This window comes from Cyrtonyx montezumae, unplaced genomic scaffold (genome assembly GCF_038088225.1).
Source record: "Cyrtonyx montezumae isolate F1298 unplaced genomic scaffold, pur_monq_1.0 scaffold_23, whole genome shotgun sequence".
NCBI lineage: Eukaryota > Metazoa > Chordata > Aves > Galliformes > Odontophoridae > Cyrtonyx > Cyrtonyx montezumae.
This window is the reverse complement of record NW_027071970.1, coordinates 1,878,446-1,896,435: the sequence shown is the minus strand read 5'-3', so window position 1 is coordinate 1,896,435 and position 17,990 is coordinate 1,878,446. Positions and strand designations below refer to the sequence as shown.

General features: G+C 51.2%; 1 protein-coding gene across 7 annotated transcripts in view; it reads right to left on the bottom strand.

Annotated features, from left to right (window-relative positions):
* Window positions 1-937: 937 nt before the first annotated feature.
* Window positions 938-17,990, bottom strand: part of NF2 (NF2, moesin-ezrin-radixin like (MERLIN) tumor suppressor) — a 39,946-nt gene continuing 22,893 nt past the window's right edge. For 2 of the 7 annotated variants that reach the window (XM_065738781.1, XM_065738787.1), the window contains exons 11-16: window positions 17,069-17,191; window positions 16,484-16,701; window positions 15,034-15,139; window positions 10,421-10,551; window positions 8,521-8,680; window positions 953-1,088 (exon numbers count right to left, since the gene is read on the bottom strand). In XM_065738781.1, coding sequence (XP_065594853.1) covers window positions 1,038-1,088; window positions 8,521-8,680; window positions 10,421-10,551; window positions 15,034-15,139; window positions 16,484-16,701; window positions 17,069-17,191 — 789 coding nt within the window. In that variant the 3' untranslated portion in view covers window positions 953-1,037. Of the gene's footprint in view, window positions 1,089-6,695; window positions 6,756-8,520; window positions 8,681-10,420; window positions 10,552-15,033; window positions 15,140-16,483; window positions 16,702-17,068; window positions 17,192-17,990 lie in introns of those variants that run through there. The other 5 variants (XM_065738785.1, XM_065738782.1, XM_065738784.1 and 2 more) reach the window with 5 other exon arrangements.

The following is a 17,990-nucleotide window of genomic DNA, read 5'->3' as shown; positions in this document are numbered from 1 at the left end:
GGTGGCACAGTGGCACCCGGCGTCCCCACGCAGGGACTGCACTGAGACCCCACCCCAAGATGTCCCCAGAGGGCTCCATCAGCTGCCCACTGTGGAGCTGGGGAGGGGGGAAGAGATGAGCACGCAGCAGCTCCCCCTCCTCCTGCTTTGAATTTTTATTAAACGAGAAACCCATTATTTCCTGGGAGCACAGCGATCTGTGGGAACAGAGAAAGGCTGCACCGGGGCCAGGGGCCAACCCACCCCAACTGTGGGGGGAGGATGCAGGCAGCACGCTTAAATAAAAGGGATCGGGGCACGGTGGGGTGAAGGCAGCATGCAGCCCCTCCCTGCTGCCAGGAACTGGGAGCCCCCAACCCCACAGGGTGATGCTCTGCACGGGGACACACGAGGGAGGCAGCCACAGAGCCCAGTGTGGGGCCAGCAGCGGGCGGGGGCTGTGGGGAGAAGAGGGGATCCCCAAGGGGTGTTTGGGTGCTGTAGGCTCCTGGGCCCGCTCACCCTGCTAACAGGGGGCTGAAGTAGGGCAGTGATGAGCTGGAGCTGATAAGGGAGCTGCTGCAGCTCCTGGAAAGGCACTGAGTGGGCACAGGTCAGGCAGACCCACAGCCTCACGCCGCCCGCACGGGGCACAGTCCGCAGGGAAAAAGGGCTGTGGGTGGTTGGCATGGGTTGTTCCCTTCCTGCTCGCAGAGAGGAGCTCTTCCTGCCCCTTCCTCGCTCCCCAGCACGGCAGCAGCCTCAGCCTTCGCTCTCCTCCTCCCCCTGCACGTGCTCCGGGTGCCCCATCCGCTCCTCGCTGTGCTGCGATCCCAACCCCGTCCTCCTCCTGGAGGACCAAGCCTGGAGGGCCGAGTCAAAGTAGAGCAGGTAGAAAAACGAGAGAGAAAAAAAGAGGAAGACAGGAAAACGTGGGGAAAACTCAAACTGGGGAGACGCTAAGAGAAGATCCCAGTCCACAGCCCAGGTGGGAGCAGCCGGCGGCGGGGCGGTGTGGGGCCGTGGGATGGACCCCACTCCTCGGGGCCGGTCACCTCCTAGAGCTCCTCGAAGAAGGCCACGCGGGACTTGGTGCTCTGTAGGGTGAGCTGCAAGAGAGCAGAGGGGACACGGGGTGACTCCCTCCTCCCACGAGGCCCCTGCCCCTCTGGAAGCAATGAGGATGGCAAAAGCGGGGATTTCTGGCCGCGGGGATCAGAGGGCAGACGCGGGAAGGGGTTGCAGGATGTGCAGCTGCTCCTGCTTGTGCCACCGTCCCCAGAAATAAGAGGGTGCCGTGAGGCAGCAGATGAGATCAGAAGCATCAGCAGAGCTCTCGTGGTGGGGAAGCCACAGCAGCCCTGCCCCAAACCCGCAGAACACAGCCCTGGGACACGGGTGTCCCGGTGGGAGCTGCCCTCGGTCCCGGTGGATGGAGCTGAAGCTCTCGTTGGCTCCCAGGGCTGTGCCCTCGGAGCTGGGGCTCCTCAGGACCCCAAAATCCACCTCAGCAAAGCTTTCCTCGGCACGAGACCCCGCGCCAGAGCCACGCTCCCCTTCATTAACGGGCAAAATGAGAGACAGGAGACACGTGTCAGCCGGGAGGAAGAGAAGCGCAGTATTTCAAGCTAACCACCCCAATCTGCGTCCTGGGAGCAGTGCCACCTTCCCAACAGCTGCTGAATCACCAGCGGGGCTGCCAAAGCAGCACTAATTGTGAAGGCTTGGTGGGGCCGGCCGAGCAGCGAGCTGCCCGCTGCTGCAGGGATCCCGGCTCACAGCCCTGCACAGCCCTGCCAAGTGCTTCCCCTCCCGCGTCCTCTCCTCGCTAACTCCTTCACAGCTCCTACCCCTCAATCCCATTCGGAAATGCTCTATTGCAGAGGGAGTTTCTGCAGGGGTTTAATGCTGGAGCGGGGCTGGCTTGCCCTGGAGCACTGCCCCGTCCCTCCGGAGCAGCAGCCCGGGTTGGGTTTGGGCTCTTCCAGCAGAAAGCACACTGGGGGGAGAGGCAGTCCTCCCCCCAGAGCCCGGCTGGGTCACATCCCTGGGCACACAGAAGGGCACACAGCTGCTCCAACCCCCAGCAGGGGCTGCGTCCCCCTCACCCTGCCCAGCTGCACGCTCAGTGCACCAGCAGGGAACGTGGCCGAGGCAGAGCAGGGATGCCTTCCCCAGGCTCCTAAGAAAGGCTCAATCCTCCTTCCCCCCGTGGGCTCTCTGTTCTCCCAGCCCCAGCTCGCAGAGCCCCCTCCAGCAGCAGCTCCGTTTGCCTGAGCAGGGGGAATAAATGCTGAGGCCGAGTGATGAAGAGCGAGTTACATTTTCGTCAGCACAGAGAAGGGGGGAGAGAAAAAAAAATTGATTTACAAGCAGTATTATGATAATCTCCTTCCTGCAGGAGGGGGGGGGCGGTGGGGTGGGCTCCTCACTGCACTGTCAGAGCCAGCAAAGAAAATTTAGAGAGGGAGAGGGAGCGCAATTAAGCAGCCACAGCTCCAATGAATCAAAATAGGGAAAAGGGAACAGTCCCACTCCCCGCAGGCCCACAGAGGGGCTCCTCAGAGCTCTGCCCTTACCCAGAGCTGCTGGATTTATTCGATTGACGAAAATAAAACAAGAGGAATGAAAAAAAGCCCAACCCAACGAGTCCCTCCTTGGCAAACCCACCCCCAGCAGCCAACCCAGTAAGCACAGTGCTGCTGTCGGCACACGGAGACACCACGAGGGCTGTGGGCGAGCACAGCCACTGCGACACAGCAGGGGCACAGCATCAGTCCCACAGCACTGGGGCCACATCCTGGCCCCTTCCTCACCCCATCCCCTCCTCTTTGCCACCCCCGGGCACGTTCTGCTGCTGCTGCTCGGAGGGAGATGCTCAGTCCCCACTAAGCCCAACGCCAGTGCTGCAGGCTGTAAATCCTCTTTACAGCCGCCCCCGCTCCCCTCCGTGTCCTCTCCATCCCTGCCCGCTCCCCCAGCAGCCAGCAGGACCTTTCCATTCACACGTTTCCTTCTTAATGCCCAAACCTTCCCCCTCCTCCCCCCCATCTCCTGTTCCCTCCTACTCCCACACCACCGTTTATTCTCTCCCAAGCACGGGGCCTGGAGCACAACTTTCCCCCCAGCCTCCACCGCTTTGATGAGTGCGCTTAAAAGAGAGGAGATGACACTCTCAGTTGAAGGAAACACTTTTCAAAGGCTGCCACAAAAATAGCTGATAGGCCTGACGCTTTCTGCTTTCCTTTCTCTCCTCGTAAACAAGGAAATTAGGCTGCTCTGTCCCATTTTAGCTGCTGGGGAGCTTTGCTTCCTGGCTCCGAGGTGCGGAAGCAAACACGTTGTCTGTGTCGGGGCAGAAATGAAATGAAGCCAGCAGGGACACATGGACTCACGAAGGTGGGGGTGCAGGATGCCTCTTTAGAGAAGTTTAGGAGGGGGATTTGTGCCTGGAGGTGCTTTGCTGACTGGGTACCGTGCCCAGGTTCTGCTCCAGGCTCCAGCCCTGCAGCTGCCAGGGTGACAGCAAGGCACTGGTGCTGCTCCTCCTACAGCCACCTGCTGGGTGCATGCCCCTTTTTGCAGCACACCACCCTTCCTCTCGTGGTGGGAAAAGCGTGCAGAGGACGCCACCACTCTGCAGCATGCAGAGTGCCCACAATGATGGACACACCCAGCCCCACACAGCTCAGCCCCCTCCTGGAGCAGAAGCATGGCTTTTGCTGCAGGATGAGGCCCCCGAGGCACAACATCACCTTCATCATTCCTTGGAAGGGCCACAGTCCCCCGGGGCTGCTGGAGCACAGCTGCTTTCTGCAGGGCCCAGCACCTTCCTATGCACCGCCCAGCAGAGTGGTAGAACAGCACTTGTGTATTGGTGCCACGTGGCCATGCCCATAGCTAGCAGCCCAGCATCCTCATACAGCAGAGGGCACCCTGAAGGTGAGAGGACGAGGACAAGCCCACCAGCACCCCTACAGGAGTCCGTATCCGAAGGAGACCATGCTGCACCCATGGGAAAAACACTGCTCACGTGGCTCAGCACAACACAGGGCTCACGGTGACACCAGACCCCAAGCAGCCTATCCATGCTCCTGCTGTGCTTCCCATCCCAAGCACCCCTACAGCAGAAAATTAAGCAGCATTCACCAGATTTCAGGGCAACGCTGCGCTGCAAATAGGATCAGTGAGAGAAGCAGCTGGCAGCAGCACTATCAGCACTGGCCCACCCCAGCACAGCTGTCTGCACCGATTTCCACGGGCAGGAGAGCTGCTGGGCAAAGGGAGCCACAGCTCCAGCCCTGGAGAAACGCTGCAGAAAAGCCTAAAAGCAGCCCCGTGGGCAGCGTTCAGAGGAGCAGAGCAGTGCTCAAGGACACAGCCACTTGGCTGGGAGTGGGCACAGAGATTTGCTCCTTGCCCGGATACTTCAAAGGGCTTAAATCACAGTAAATAAGCATGACAGCGCAAGAAGAAAAGCAACCGGAATGAAAGAGCCGATTGTGCTCGTGTTTTAGAGCAGCAGCCTGTCCTGGGAGGCTTCCTACACTGGAGGATGAGAGGAACTGCCTTCCCCCTTTTTTTTTTTTTTTAAATATTCTACCGCAGTCTAAGCAGCAAACCCTCCTGAAGCCAAGCCAGCTGGAGCCGGCAGCGCCAGCCCACGGCGCTACAGAGAAATCAGTTTCCAGATGAGGTGCTTGTGCTGTGCCCACAGAGCTCGTAAAATAGGATTAGCATGTTAACCACGTAATTAAACACGAAGAACTTAGCAGGCGTCTTCAAAGGCAGGCAACAAAAGCCAGAGGTCACAGTGCAGCGCTTGCTGTGTGCATGGCTTCAGCCCAGGGCTCCTCCCCAGCACCATGTCCTGCTCAGCTGCTGGGTGACTCGTTTCTCTCCCCATGTCACGGCCACAGGTGGATTTCCCCACATTCATGGCATCTCAGAGCTCCTCAAAGCCATGGGTAAGGGACAGCAAGTACCAGCAGGCCCTGAACAGCCCCATAGGGACCACTGACATCTCCCCAGCGTGGGCCAGCCCTGTGGGATCCCCCCTTGGTTTTGGTTTTCCTTCCTTTTTTTTCCTCCCACAAAGGAGATGCTGTGCAATGAGAGCAGCCCAGCATGGGAACACCAGGACAGCCTTGGAGCAACAGTGGCTGACACATAGCACTGCCCTGCAGTCCCAAAACAGCACTGACCTGTGCTGAGTGCTTCGGGCCACATGCTGGGGGAAGGGCTGCACCTGCAGTGTGCTCCTGCACCTGCTATGGAGCTGCAGAGGTAAGCTGCTCCACCGCCAGGCTGCAGGCAGGGCTCTGCTAGCCCTCCAAGAAACTTTCAAGGTTTTTTTCTATCTGAGTTTGCTATTGCTGTAGTACCTGCATTGGTTCTTCCTTCAGTGCTACAACTCAAAGCTTGCTAGTCTGTGGGTGCACGCAAGGACATAGTCATGGCAAGAGCAAAGCAGCTTCCCCAAACACATCTTTCCTCCAGGCACACGAGCTCCTGGCTCTGCCTGCTGCCCCAGGAGCACAGCCAGCTCTGCGAAGGAGAGACACGGCACTGACAGAGCAGAAAGGAGCAGTGTGGGACAAGGCAGGGGACGAGGCATGTGGCAGGGCCACCCTTGGGATTCAGCTGGCTCACAGCAGTGAATCACTAGCAGCTCCCATCAGGCTGACGTGTCACACTGTGCCTGTGTCCCTGCTCCTGTCCCACACAGGGAAAACTCTGCTGGCTTCTAGCAGGAGGCAGCACAGGAGAGCTAGAGGAGGCAATTACTCAGCAAACACCCAAACCCCAAAACCATCTCCCCAGAGGAGATGCTAGAAGAGCTATTTGAGTCATTTTAAAAGGGCTGGTGTCCACAGGCACAGCCTGCACGGAATAACCCTGTTCCCTGAGAAAAGAGCAGGAAACCTTTTTTACTCCTACTGGCTGTTATTTCTCAGGGCTGGGGGCAGCTGTCAGGAGAGGAGAGCCCAGGGCTGAGAAGAGCTGCCCCGAAGTGCCACACCAGCCAACACTGTATGCTGTCCCTCTGCTGCACACTTCCCCAGGCCATACCTGTATTCACTGGCTGCCCCCTGCTGCCAGCTTCCCACTGCCCAGGTGCTTCCCAGGCAGACAGACACGGGCCACACATCCACGTGCTGCTCCACTCCAAGACAGAAGTGCAAATGTTCAGTCTGATAGAACAGCTTCGGCAGCAGCAGTGAGAAGGAAGGGATGGAGTTTGTTATGGGCTTTGTTTGTTTGGGTTTTTTAAGCTCATGAATTTCTTTCTGCAACAAACAAGGGGGCAGATCCCATTTTACTTCATTAAAGAAATCTTCAAAGGCCACCCTGTACCTCTGATAGATTCCCAGCCACAAGCAGCAGAGCAAAACCAGGCTTGTTTAATTATTTAAGAACCTATGCCTGCACTCCCCCGCTGATGTTGCCAACTCAACTTCTGCCAAGAAAGACGCTTCCCAGCGTGGGGAATCAGGTGTGAAAATGAATGTGGAGAAGCTGCAAATGCTACCGACAGAGCGAGAGCCAGGCAGGGCTTCCCACGCAGGGAAGGGCAGATGCTGGGGACACTGGTGTCACACCACAAGGAATGCTGTGAGGGTGGCAGCAATGGGAGCTGGCAAGAGCAGTGGACAGGCAAGCTCATGCACAGGTTAGTGTTGCAGCCAGTGACCCCATCACCACACGCAGAGTACCTTGGAATAACCTACTTTGAAGTCTCAAATGCAGATAGGTCTTCTGCCCTGGGCTTGAGGCTAGACCAGCAAAATAAAATGAACACAAGAAAAAAAAAATCCTCTGTGATAGGAGCAATGTCATTTGTGCAATCTGTACAGCTTGCCCAGAGCGCTGAAGTGCCCAGCAGCTTCCCAGGTGGGGCAGAGGGCTGGTAATATCAACACTTTCCTCAACTGCTGTCCTCTCATCCACCTCCCATGTCCTGAATTTTCCTTTCCATCACAAGTGTGAAGACAAAAGCCCTCCTGACCTCCCAAAGGCACGAACAAAAGCAGCCTGTAATTTCATTCTGATGTGCTTCACTAATAGACTGTTATTTAAAAGCCTTTGCTCCTCTGGCTGAGATGCACGAGCCATGCAGCCCAGGAACCCTCCGAGAGGCAGGGAGAGGACTCCAGCTGACCACAGCCCCAATTACAGAGATGATCCCCTGACAGATTCCTAAGAGCCTGCCTAGGCATCTTCTTTAAGTGAGACAAATGGGACCAGCAGCTTTCTATGAACGCATCTCAGAAAGGTACAGCCAGAAGAGGGGGAAAAAAAAAAACAACTTTGCATTTTCTGTTTACACTGAGAGCTCCGAGTATGGAGACATACTCTAATGAAGCTTAATGGGAGCAGAAAGGTTTTCAGACTCCACAGTGGCAAAAAGGGTCTGTGAGGATTTTTCTATTTTTCTGTCTGGAAAGATAGCAGTCCAAACAGTACAGAGCTAACACTGGGAAACCTGCAAGCAAGATCCTGCCCAATTCAGTGCCTGCAAGTTCCCAGCCATGAAAATATCAGCATGGACTGATATTTTCAAACCCTTCTAGACATAACTCTCAGCTAAGAGTAGCAAACAGAAACAGATTTGTTTTTAAAGCCTGTAATAGTTGCCACAACCTGCATCCTTGTAAAGTGTGCCACACAGACTGAACCTTCCAAAAGCAGAAAGCCAGGGAAAGCCTTAGCAGGTGTTTGGAACTGACCACTACATCCCTCTGCACTGGTTACAGATGCATGCCCTGAATCTCATTAGAATGAAAGCAGCTGGGAGAACAGCAGAGCTACTAAGCTAAAGACAAAGGACTGTGTGTAAAAATAAAGAATGTCTCTTGTCGTGACCTTTCACGTGTGACTCCTGTGCTAGCAGACCCAGGCACTCCAGCTTTCTGGCTCAGTGTTAACCTCAACAGCATTTCTCCAGGCAAGTGGTTCCAGAGTCCAGTGCACAGGGAACAGACACCCCACACAAACCTTTCTAGCAGAAGACTTTGCTGTTAGTATTTGAAGCTGCACTACAGGTTACTTAAGAACAGACTGAAAGTGAGGGTGAGGCTTTTGGCTTTTCCTGCTGAGAGCTCATAAACCAGGAGTGAATATTTCTCCCCTTATTACTCCCCAGCCAAGTTCAAGACTGCTTCCTTGTATTGCCCATGGGGAATAGCTGCATAAGGAGGTAGGGCTTTTCCTGTTCCTGAGGTCACTAGGGTAGCAAATCCCTTTAAACAGCATTCCTCTATAGCTTTTGTTAAGGTTCAGCAAGACAAGCAAAGCTCGAGATCTTTGCATCCCTTCACAGAGCACTGAAGGGACAAGGCTTAGTTGTAGTAAACATCAAACAATGGCCACCAGAAGCTGAAACTCCCTGCGCCCTGGTTCAAAGCTAAGCAGCCAGGGAAGAAAGCCTAGATCAAACAATTTTATTATAACAACTTGTGCAAAATATAGGAAGGGTTATTTTGTTGTTGTTTTAAAAGGGTTTCGTCAGGCGAGATACAAACTGGAGCCCTCTGATACCTTTTTAATAGTGTTGTGCTTGCTGTTGCCTCGGCTGGCATTCTCGTTGTGCAATATATCCAGAGCTGTCTCTCTCTCTTTCAGCTTCAGCGCCTCAATTTCGGTCTTCAGCTCATTCAGCTGCTCCTGCAGGTGCTTGCTTTTCTCCATATACTCTACCCTAACACACACAAAACAGACCTGGGTTAGTAGTGGCCCCGTGCACATGGTTATACTGTGGCAGCCAAAAACTGAGTCGCAACAAAAAATAAAACCCACCAACTTTTATCTTCCTCATTTAAAGTGTGTAGAACTGACTACATCAATCTACCACTTTCAGCAATTTGTTATCAAAAAGAGAACCCCGACACCTGACCTAGGAGCTGTTGTCATGTTGCTATAAGGAAAAAAAAAGACAAGCTAAGGCTGCTAGATGATTTTTGTTAAGTCACCCCATTTTTAGGTGACAGATAAACATGCAGTTTCAGCCTAGAATACTGTTCCAAGCAGCACTGTTCCACTCCTCTGCAACCCTCTCTCTGAAATCCAGCTCACAAAGGCACAAATTCTTGTAGGCCATTTTCAAGGAAGAACCCTGATATAGCAAACTCTCATGTTTCAGAGGGATTTAATTTAGGAGGTATGAGAGCAAGCACTGCATCCAAAATATCACGTAGCACCCCTGGAAAGGAGAAAGGTCTCCCAAAGACAGAAAGGAAAAAGAACCAACAACAAAAAACCTCTAGCCGTTCTCAGGACTCAGCCTTAAATTCCTTCTACAAAGGAGCATCTGCTAGAGACAAGTCACACTATGGCAGTCTGTACTTGTGATTAAACACTGTGACTGTGGTTAAAGTACCAACAGACTAACACAAACCCTTCCAGAGTGCCAAAATTTGTAGCAAGGTTTAGCCCAGCACCCGAGGAATGAGAGCACTCCCAGAGAAGTCAGTGAGAGCCCATTACTGCTTTTATCATTTAGCAAAGCCAAGATCCTCCTGCTTAAAAGAGTGGGATGACCTAGTTAGCAACCTGGGTACAGAACCAGGAATTACTGTGTTATTTTCAGATTTCATCCTTTTTTTCCTCCTGGCTTAAGAAAAAAATCTTAACCTCTGCCTCTGGAGTAGCAGTCTGCTGTTTAACAAGCAGGAGAGGGTACGGCCCAGAGGCAGAATCAAGCACCCAGCGGGACCTGGGGTGTTTCACTGCAGCCCCAGGAAGTTACAACTGCAGCATTATGGCAGAGCCCTTCCAGCTTTGATCTGCTATCCAGTCAATGAACAAAGCACATTATTACTACTGAGATTAAAATCTGATCTGCTTTGATTTCTGCTAAATTTATAATTTCGAAGGCTACATTTAAACCCTCAGGAAAACTCAAGATCAAAGCTCAGAATCACATCCAAACTTGCTTGCACATACTTTTTAATAAATAAACATGCCACAGACTCAAAGGAAAAGGGGTTAAAGCCCTAACACAGGACTGCAGCCCTCATTCAAGCCACCCTGACATGCTCTGCACATACTGCAAACACACAACCACCTTCCTGCAATAGTCCAGCCTGCCAGCAGTTACACTGCTCTTAACTCTTTCTTACCAACATAATTAAAGCCTACATGAGAGCTAGGCTCACCACACAGATGGGAACTGTCTGCCTGCATGGCTCAGCATGCTTACATTCACCTTTAACCAGGCAGTAGAGATACAACTGTGACACCACGTCACCATCCAAACGAAAGACCACCTAGCAGCTCTGCCATGCTCTGAGCTGTTAGTAATGACCCAGTAAACAAAGCCCCACAAGCCTTCTCCCCCTTTCACCTCACAACAGGGCTCATCTGAATGTAAAAGTCATGTTCTCCTTCCTACAAACAGGGCACAGCCAAGCTCAGCCCTGGCTGGCAGCACACCACCTACTTCTCTTTCTCGATCTCCATGGACAGCCTCTTCATGTCTGTATCCTTGAAGTCAAAGGACAGGCTCTCACTGATGAGGTTGAAGCTTGGCAGGTCAGTTGGCAGTGCTGTCGTGCTGGAGTTCATGGACTGCTGAAGAGAGAGGGGACAAATTAATCACTTTGGCCACACAAATGCTCCTACAGCAACTACTCTGTAACATAGAGGTAAAGCCTCAGCAATGCCTAAGCACACAGTACAAGGTACTACTTTAAGTGTAGTAAATTAAGTGCTTTAATAAAATCTTGACTGCCCACACAGGTTTTGTCACTGAATCACTGAAGCTGCCTCTTGGGAGACACTGGCAGCTTTTTAACCTTAAATTTACCTTTAAAAGTGCAGCCTATGAACATGGGCAATGTGAGACCCTGTGTGACTGCAGTACTGTGCTCCAGCCCTCCTCAAAGCGTGGTCAAAAACCAGGATTAACTTCAGGTGTGACTTCAGAAAGGTCCACGGAGATGGACTAATGCTTTTTTTTTTTTTCTTTAATCTTTGCAGTAACAGTTCCAGGCACTTGGGAACCACTGCCATCTCTCAGTTAAAAAAATTCTGTCACAGCTGTAATAAATGAGCTCATTACCAGTACAGGACAAGCATCCTGACTCAAATCATCACTCCACTCTTGCAGCCTGCTAGATGAGGTCGCAAGCAACAGCGCACATCAAGGGTGGTAGAGCAGCTTCAGACAGCAGACTGCACACATGAATCTGAGTCACAGCTGCTGCTGGCATGCCTGGCCCTTGGTCTAGATCAAAGGAAAACAGCCCAACACCCAAAAGTCACCCAGCTCTTTGCTAGGGATCCGTCCTTCTTCAAGGGATTCCTGTAACAAACCTGACTGAATCAGACTGGTGCCGTTGGATGGCAGGAGATAGCACTGCAGACAGGCTGGTCTGGTAGCAGTAGGGCAGAGGGGGGTACCTGTCCCCAAAAGCACCAGCTTTGGCTGGTAGTTTCTTTCCCTTGTTTCTTCTATTTGGGACTATTTGCAGCCAGCTCCATTTCAGCAAGAACCACCAGTGCTATGGCTGGTGACAGATTTACTCCACACAATAACCTCCCTCTTTGCTCCCCATCAGCGTGGAATCCACAAGCAGCTGAGGCTCATCCCCACCCCTGGACAAACCTGAGAGGGACAATTTTATTTGCTCCACAGAACCAAAGCTGAAATGCAAACATCTTGTAGAAGCATAAATGAGAAGGTGACCACAACTGCACTGCCTGGCCTGGAATGCTGCAGATAAGTCACACTGAAAGCTGTGAGGAAAACATTGTTTCTTACTCCCAGTTTCAGGTTCTGCTAACACAGAACACGACCACATTAATTCCGCAGCACATGCTGTAAGGGATAGCTGAGTACCTAAATTCCTCTCTCTAAGGAGAGGGGACAGACCAGCGAAGGTATCTGATTTAAATACTTGCATCACATTGACATTCAAGTCCCTTCGCTATGAGACACAGAGGTCTGCAAAGCTGCTCCCACGTGAGGTTGTACAGATGTGCAGGGGAGCCAGGGCCATCCGAACCATGCTGCTCACCTTAAAACAACCTTTAGTATTTTTTTAGCACATGCTTGTTCTGTTTAACAATAAAAAAAATGCTACAGCCCCAAACAACAGCAATAAGTGTTGAGCAGGAATTTCATTCAGTTGCTGCAATCATCAAGTCCTGGTGCCCATTTCTCAGGGTTACTACAGCCACCTCCTCCCTCCTCAGCACAGCTCCTTCATGAAGCAACAAAAAACTGAAGAAATAAGAGAACAGCAGCAGTGAGGAACTGTAAGGAAGGAACAAAGAAAGAACACGCTGAGTGCTTTCAAAGGCACAGGCTCAGCATCTGGAGCAAAGCACTTCCTGCCATTCATGATCATATTAGGCAAGTCTTGCACGAGTCACGGGGATTTTTAATCGAGGGGACACGAGATGTCACTGGGGCATCGGATGACAAAGGGGACATAGAGCTTTTCCCTTATGTGTTTCCTCACCTGGAACAAAATGCATAACCCTGTTATTACATTAAAGCAATTTCCTGCAGTTAATAGAGGCAAGCACCAGGCTGACAGCAGTCATTCCTCTGGGAACAGAGCAAATGAGATGGACGATATGAGGGAAGCACAGAGCAAGCCGTGTCATAAGGTTTTCCCCACAGGGAGAGCTTCTCCTGCTGCTGCCACTGCCTTCACTTTGCTACTCAAAGACTCGGGCAGGCCCAGGACAGGCACTTCATACTCCAAAGAATCACAGAAGAGAAGAGGCAGCTGCCTTTAGTCTTGCTGTGAGTGGTACCTGAATGGCAATGAACGAGGCAAGAGACGCTGCCAAGTCAGTAAAGAATGAATTGTTCTCCCAGCCTTGCCGGCCAGAGACTTGAGTTTGCTTTTTCTTTCTCATGCATCAACCACCACCACCATCACAAAAGCAGTTTTGGCTTCAAGGACTGAAAAGACACCTGAACAGGCTTTAAAAAGCCAGAGTACAAGAGACTGGAAAATTACCAAAGAAAAACTTTAACTGCTTCTTGTCATTTCTGTAACACATCCATCCTCTCCTCCCTTCTTCTTTTGCTCTTGTTTCCCAGGAGGGAAATTCTGGCTTGCTTTCCACACCAAGGGACTATAGCACAAACGCTAGGAAAACGGAAAAGAACAAGCTCAGCATTACACCCTCATTAAGGAAGAGAAGAGCTGGAACCCTGCACTGTTTGGCAGAGCTGTCATTCACCTGAGGGACACCAGCCTCCCAACGGCAGCTTTCAAAACCCTCCATCCCTCAGGCCACTCTGGGCTTATTCTCTCCCTCCTACTGCACCTGCCCAGCACAGTCCCTTCAGCCAAATCCCGTGCAGGAGCAGCATTTCAGCACATCCTGCTTGTCTGCCCCAAAACACTCACATGGCACAGTGAGACAGAAGAGAGACACAAGACAGGTGTAACAAGGGATGGAGATGGGGTGCTTCACACACAAGGGCCCAGCAAGGTACTGCCATATGGATATGTGTCTAGCAGTCACAAGGCAGCAGGAAAAGCAGCAGATATTGCGTCTGTGTGATGGAGTGCTGCTCCCAGGTCTGGGAGGGGGCAAGAAGAACTGCTCGAGGGACTCTGTCATCTACATGGGGAGGGAAAAAGGCAAGCCATGGCTCTTTGAGGAAAGGAGAGGATACAGCACCGTGTCTATAGGCAACAGCCCCGCACAGATTGCCTCCAGGACAGATGCAGCTGGAGGGGTGGAGCTGAGCTCCATGCAGTCCTGCACTACCTCCTGTAATTAGGCTTTAACTCCACACGCAGGAGTGAGGAGCTGCTGCTGATCACTAGCCAGCAGCACACAGATTTATGCATAAGAGCTCGCTAGCTGTGGTTCTGCTCGTTTGACTACAGATGAGCACAGCCATGCAAAAGGAACCTGGATGCGAGAGCTCTGCCCAGACATCAACATTGGGCTGACATGGTCATTCGGGAGGTTCTCAACAAGTATGCTCCACCCTGTGAGTAAATTAGACTCTGAATTCAAGAACTGGTGGATCCCAGAAACCTGCAGTAACATAAGGAGCTCTCCCAAGATAAGGTTTATAAAGCATCAAGCTTTACAGCTCTTGACTGAAGGCCCTGAGGCTAAGAACACCCAACTATTTTCCATCACGACTGCTTCTTAAATGCTTCTGAATGTTTTTGCAGGGATCTTCAGAGGATCTGGATGAAAAGCTTCCTCATCACTAGCCCTCTTCAATCTGCTTCTCAAAAGTTTTGAGGGGAGAGGGGGAAGGAGCTCACACATACAAATTAGAACTTCAGTACTAGACAGGTTGGTAACTCCCACATGTCTGTTGAGTTTATTCCTGAAGATGACAAGTTCTTCCCCCTTCACCCCTCTGGACAAAGGGCAGCAGAAGTGGCAGTCATGGCAGATGCAAGCTGAAGGGAAGAGCACCTGATGGCTTCTGCAAGTCCTGTAGCACAATTAAGAAAGCTGAGGAAAGAAACTGCTAGACAGAATGGGAGCAGTGGTCTTTTAGTCTAGTGTTTCAGTCCCCGGCAGCAATCAGGACCAGATGCTTCAGAGGAAGGTGTGAAATCCTCTTAATGGGCGATTACAGAATATTCCCCCTTCAGTGGAGTTGGCTTTTCAGCACACAGATGCACAGCAACCAGAATGAATTCACAGATTTGGAACATTTATCCTACCTAACCAGCATCAGAACATCCTCAGTTTTGTATTTAACCCTATTTTAAAAGATCTTAGTGAGCTGGTCCACTCCGCATGGAAAGCACAGCCCTAGTACACTTCATAGATTAGTTTACAGTTTGCTGCCTTTAATTGCACCAGCAGCTCCCTGACTCTTGTAGCATAAAGCAGGATAGACAGGGGGAAAAAAGGACAGCAAAGTGTTCTGGTGGACAAGTTACTTAAATGATAAGGGCAAGCATCCTAAGTATTACTGAACAGCTGCTAAGCAATGCAGTGAGATGCTTCATACCCCTCTACTGATGGGATGGAGACACAAGACTGCTCTAGACTACAGAGGAGGCCACAATTACTGTCTGGAAACCAGCAACTGCTGATCAATCTTACCGTGTAGGATGACTTGCTAGTGATCTCCAAAAGCTTCTGCTTTGCTCTCCGCTCAGACTCTCGAGCCTCCTGAAGGTCTTGCTTTAGTTGATCAGCCTCCTTTGCCCTACAGAGAAAGAACAGCAAGTGGTGATGTCAAAACCAAGTCTGGAAGCAGATAAACAGGATTATGGCAGAGGTGTGAAATAGGCAAACAGTTGTCCCTTACAAAGGCCTAAAATAAGAAATCATTTGGGTAAGGGAAACACTGAAACCTCTGACACGTGGGACACTAATTGGCACAAAAATCCATATCACAGAAGGACAGCTCTGGCATGAGCTCTTATGCAAGCAGCAGTAAGCAAAGCCAAGGGCTGGAGCAGCACACATCAAGATGCCAGAAGAGGAAAAAACACCCTCGAAAGGTAAGCTCAGGCTTACAGCAGAAAAGGCAGTTTTTTTGACTGTCAAGTCTCTACTGACAATTATTTACTACCTTCCAAAAGGAGGAAGCACCCAAGATCGCACCACTTCACCCTCCTGCACAGCCCAACTTCTCTAAAACAAATATCAAGACTTGAGCATTAAGGGCTCCCAACACTGGGAGCCAAAGGAGGTAAGAAAGCCTTCTCTGCTGGATAGAAATTTGAGCAGAGATTTCACAAGTTAAAGATCAAGGCAAAAAGAGGCAGACAAGGGCAGCGTTTGTTCACTCGGAAGGGCTGAAATCAAGCAAGCTCACATGGAAAGGAGAGATCAGTTGGAAGGAAACAAGAATGATCTTCTTCTTGCTCACTATCAAGTACATTATGAAAGCTGTGTTCTGGTATCAACAGGATGGCAACATCAGTTCTACCAAGAGACAAAGACTTCAGGAGCTAACGAACTCAGAGCTAACCTGAAACACAAATCTCACAGCTGATGAGAACTAAACAGTGGAGAAGGAAATAAAGGAACAAAGAGAATATAGCAAACGTGGAACTAACATTCAGAAGAAAAAAAACAAAATCAGGTGTTATTAATGTTGTCAAACACTCCTGAGAATGCAGTGGGTGTGCACAGAAATCACCCACAAGTTGAGCTGCCTTCAGCTGCTGCTGTCAGGGTGTGAAAGGCAGAGCACCAGTGTCCCCAGCACCCTCTAGGTGCTGTCCCTTTTCCTTGTTGCTTTTGCCACAGCATCACCCTTCCAAAGAAGGCTTCAGAGAAGGGATGCTAGCTCTAATCCAGAGAAAGACTAGGGCCACCACTGTCCTACCTGAACCATTTTCTATTTAGAGACAGCCTGGCTGTGGCAAACAGCAACAGAGAGAAACCAGCTAAGCCTAGGGGTCAGCTGCTGTTCTGCATGCAGGGGAGGCCAAGGACTCGCTGCAAGCTCTGGACTAACTTGAGGTGAGCAACAGTTTTGCTAAGTCAGAAAGGGGCTGGAAAGCAAAGCAGAGACAGCTGCAAGGTTGTACCCTCTGACCTCCTCTCCGACTCCTCCGCCATTTTCAGTGCCAACATCTCTGCTTCTAGCACCTTCTGTTCCATCAGTCGCTTCTCCTCCTCTGTCCGGATGGCTGTGGCTTTGATTCGCTGCATCTCTTGCTCAGCTTCTGCTGCTTTCTGAGCCAGGAGCTTGGCCTCCTCCTCTGTGATCTGAGCCTTCTCAGCCAGCAAGTCAGCTGTCTCTTCAGACCTCATCTGAGAATAAATAGACATTAAGCCAGCAAGCACACAATGTCTCCTCAAATGTGCTCTCAAGCCTGGAGCAGGACCCTGAGCTGAATGTTCCACATGACCACTGTGGCTCATTGAGTCCCTCCCTCTCTTCCATGAAAGCCTGCAGCCAAAACCTGGATGCAGTCAGGCTCTGTCCCAACTCATTCTCCTTCGTGCTCCTGCCTCAGCAGACTGTCTGCATGCAATCAGCTCCATCCAGCCTCCTGATCACCACCCACCAGCAACAGTTTGAGAATAGCCATAAGACTGTCACAACCAAAATGCTTTAGCAGCGAAAAGAGTCATGAACAGCTGCAGTGCCTGGAGAAACAGCTGCCCGGAGACTTACCAAGGCCTCGTTGGCCATCGTTGCTTCTTCCTTTAATTGCATCAGCCTCCTCTCCAGCTCATCCCTCGTCCTTTCAGCCTCTTCTCTCATTTGTTTCTCTCGGGCCAGGCGCTGCCGCTCCATCTGGGAAAAAGGGATAAGGGAAACCGAGGAGAAATAACACACATTAGAAATGCTTTTCTCTGTGCTAGAAACAGTGGTTACTCAAGGGCTTGAACACAGGACTGCACCACCACCTTCTCTGCTTGTCAACGAGGGGGGCCTTCACCAAATGAGGACAACGTGAACATATTCTGGTCACACCATACTGAGCATCTCACTTCCCTTTCTCTCTGCTCCTGAGGCAATCCCCTCTTTCTCTGCGCAGGCTGCTGCATATGGTTACATCTCCAGATAGCATCTTACTGCTCCAACTCACAGGGCAGGCTCCAGCAAGCAGGGTCCCCAGAGCTCTTCCTAGAGTTACTTATGGCAAGCTGAACAGCCAGCCAGGCTGGGCTTAAGGACAGTCTGAGGGCAGCTTCAGACCATCAAATACCAACATGCAACCAGGAAGGAGTTCAAGGGATGTGGCTAACTCTTTCTTTCAGTCAGACACAAACACAGCTAGCACACTAGACACTTCACTTACTGATGGGGAGGCCACAAAGAACAACACCATCTCTATCAGATCCTAAGCACAACAAACCATCTCCCTGCAGCTGCAAAAGATCTGCAAGAAAAAGCATTGCTTCCCAAGGTGGGGATAATCCAAACTATGTGGGACAACCCCTCAGAATCCCATCACCTCTTCCCACCACTTGTGCACTCTACACTGCCTCTCTGCTAGCCAAGCTCAGAAAGGTTGTCATTGGGCTAATTAACAACCAAGCTAAAGCACTCCAGTGCCAGGGAGATGGTGTATTATAAATATCCATGCTAC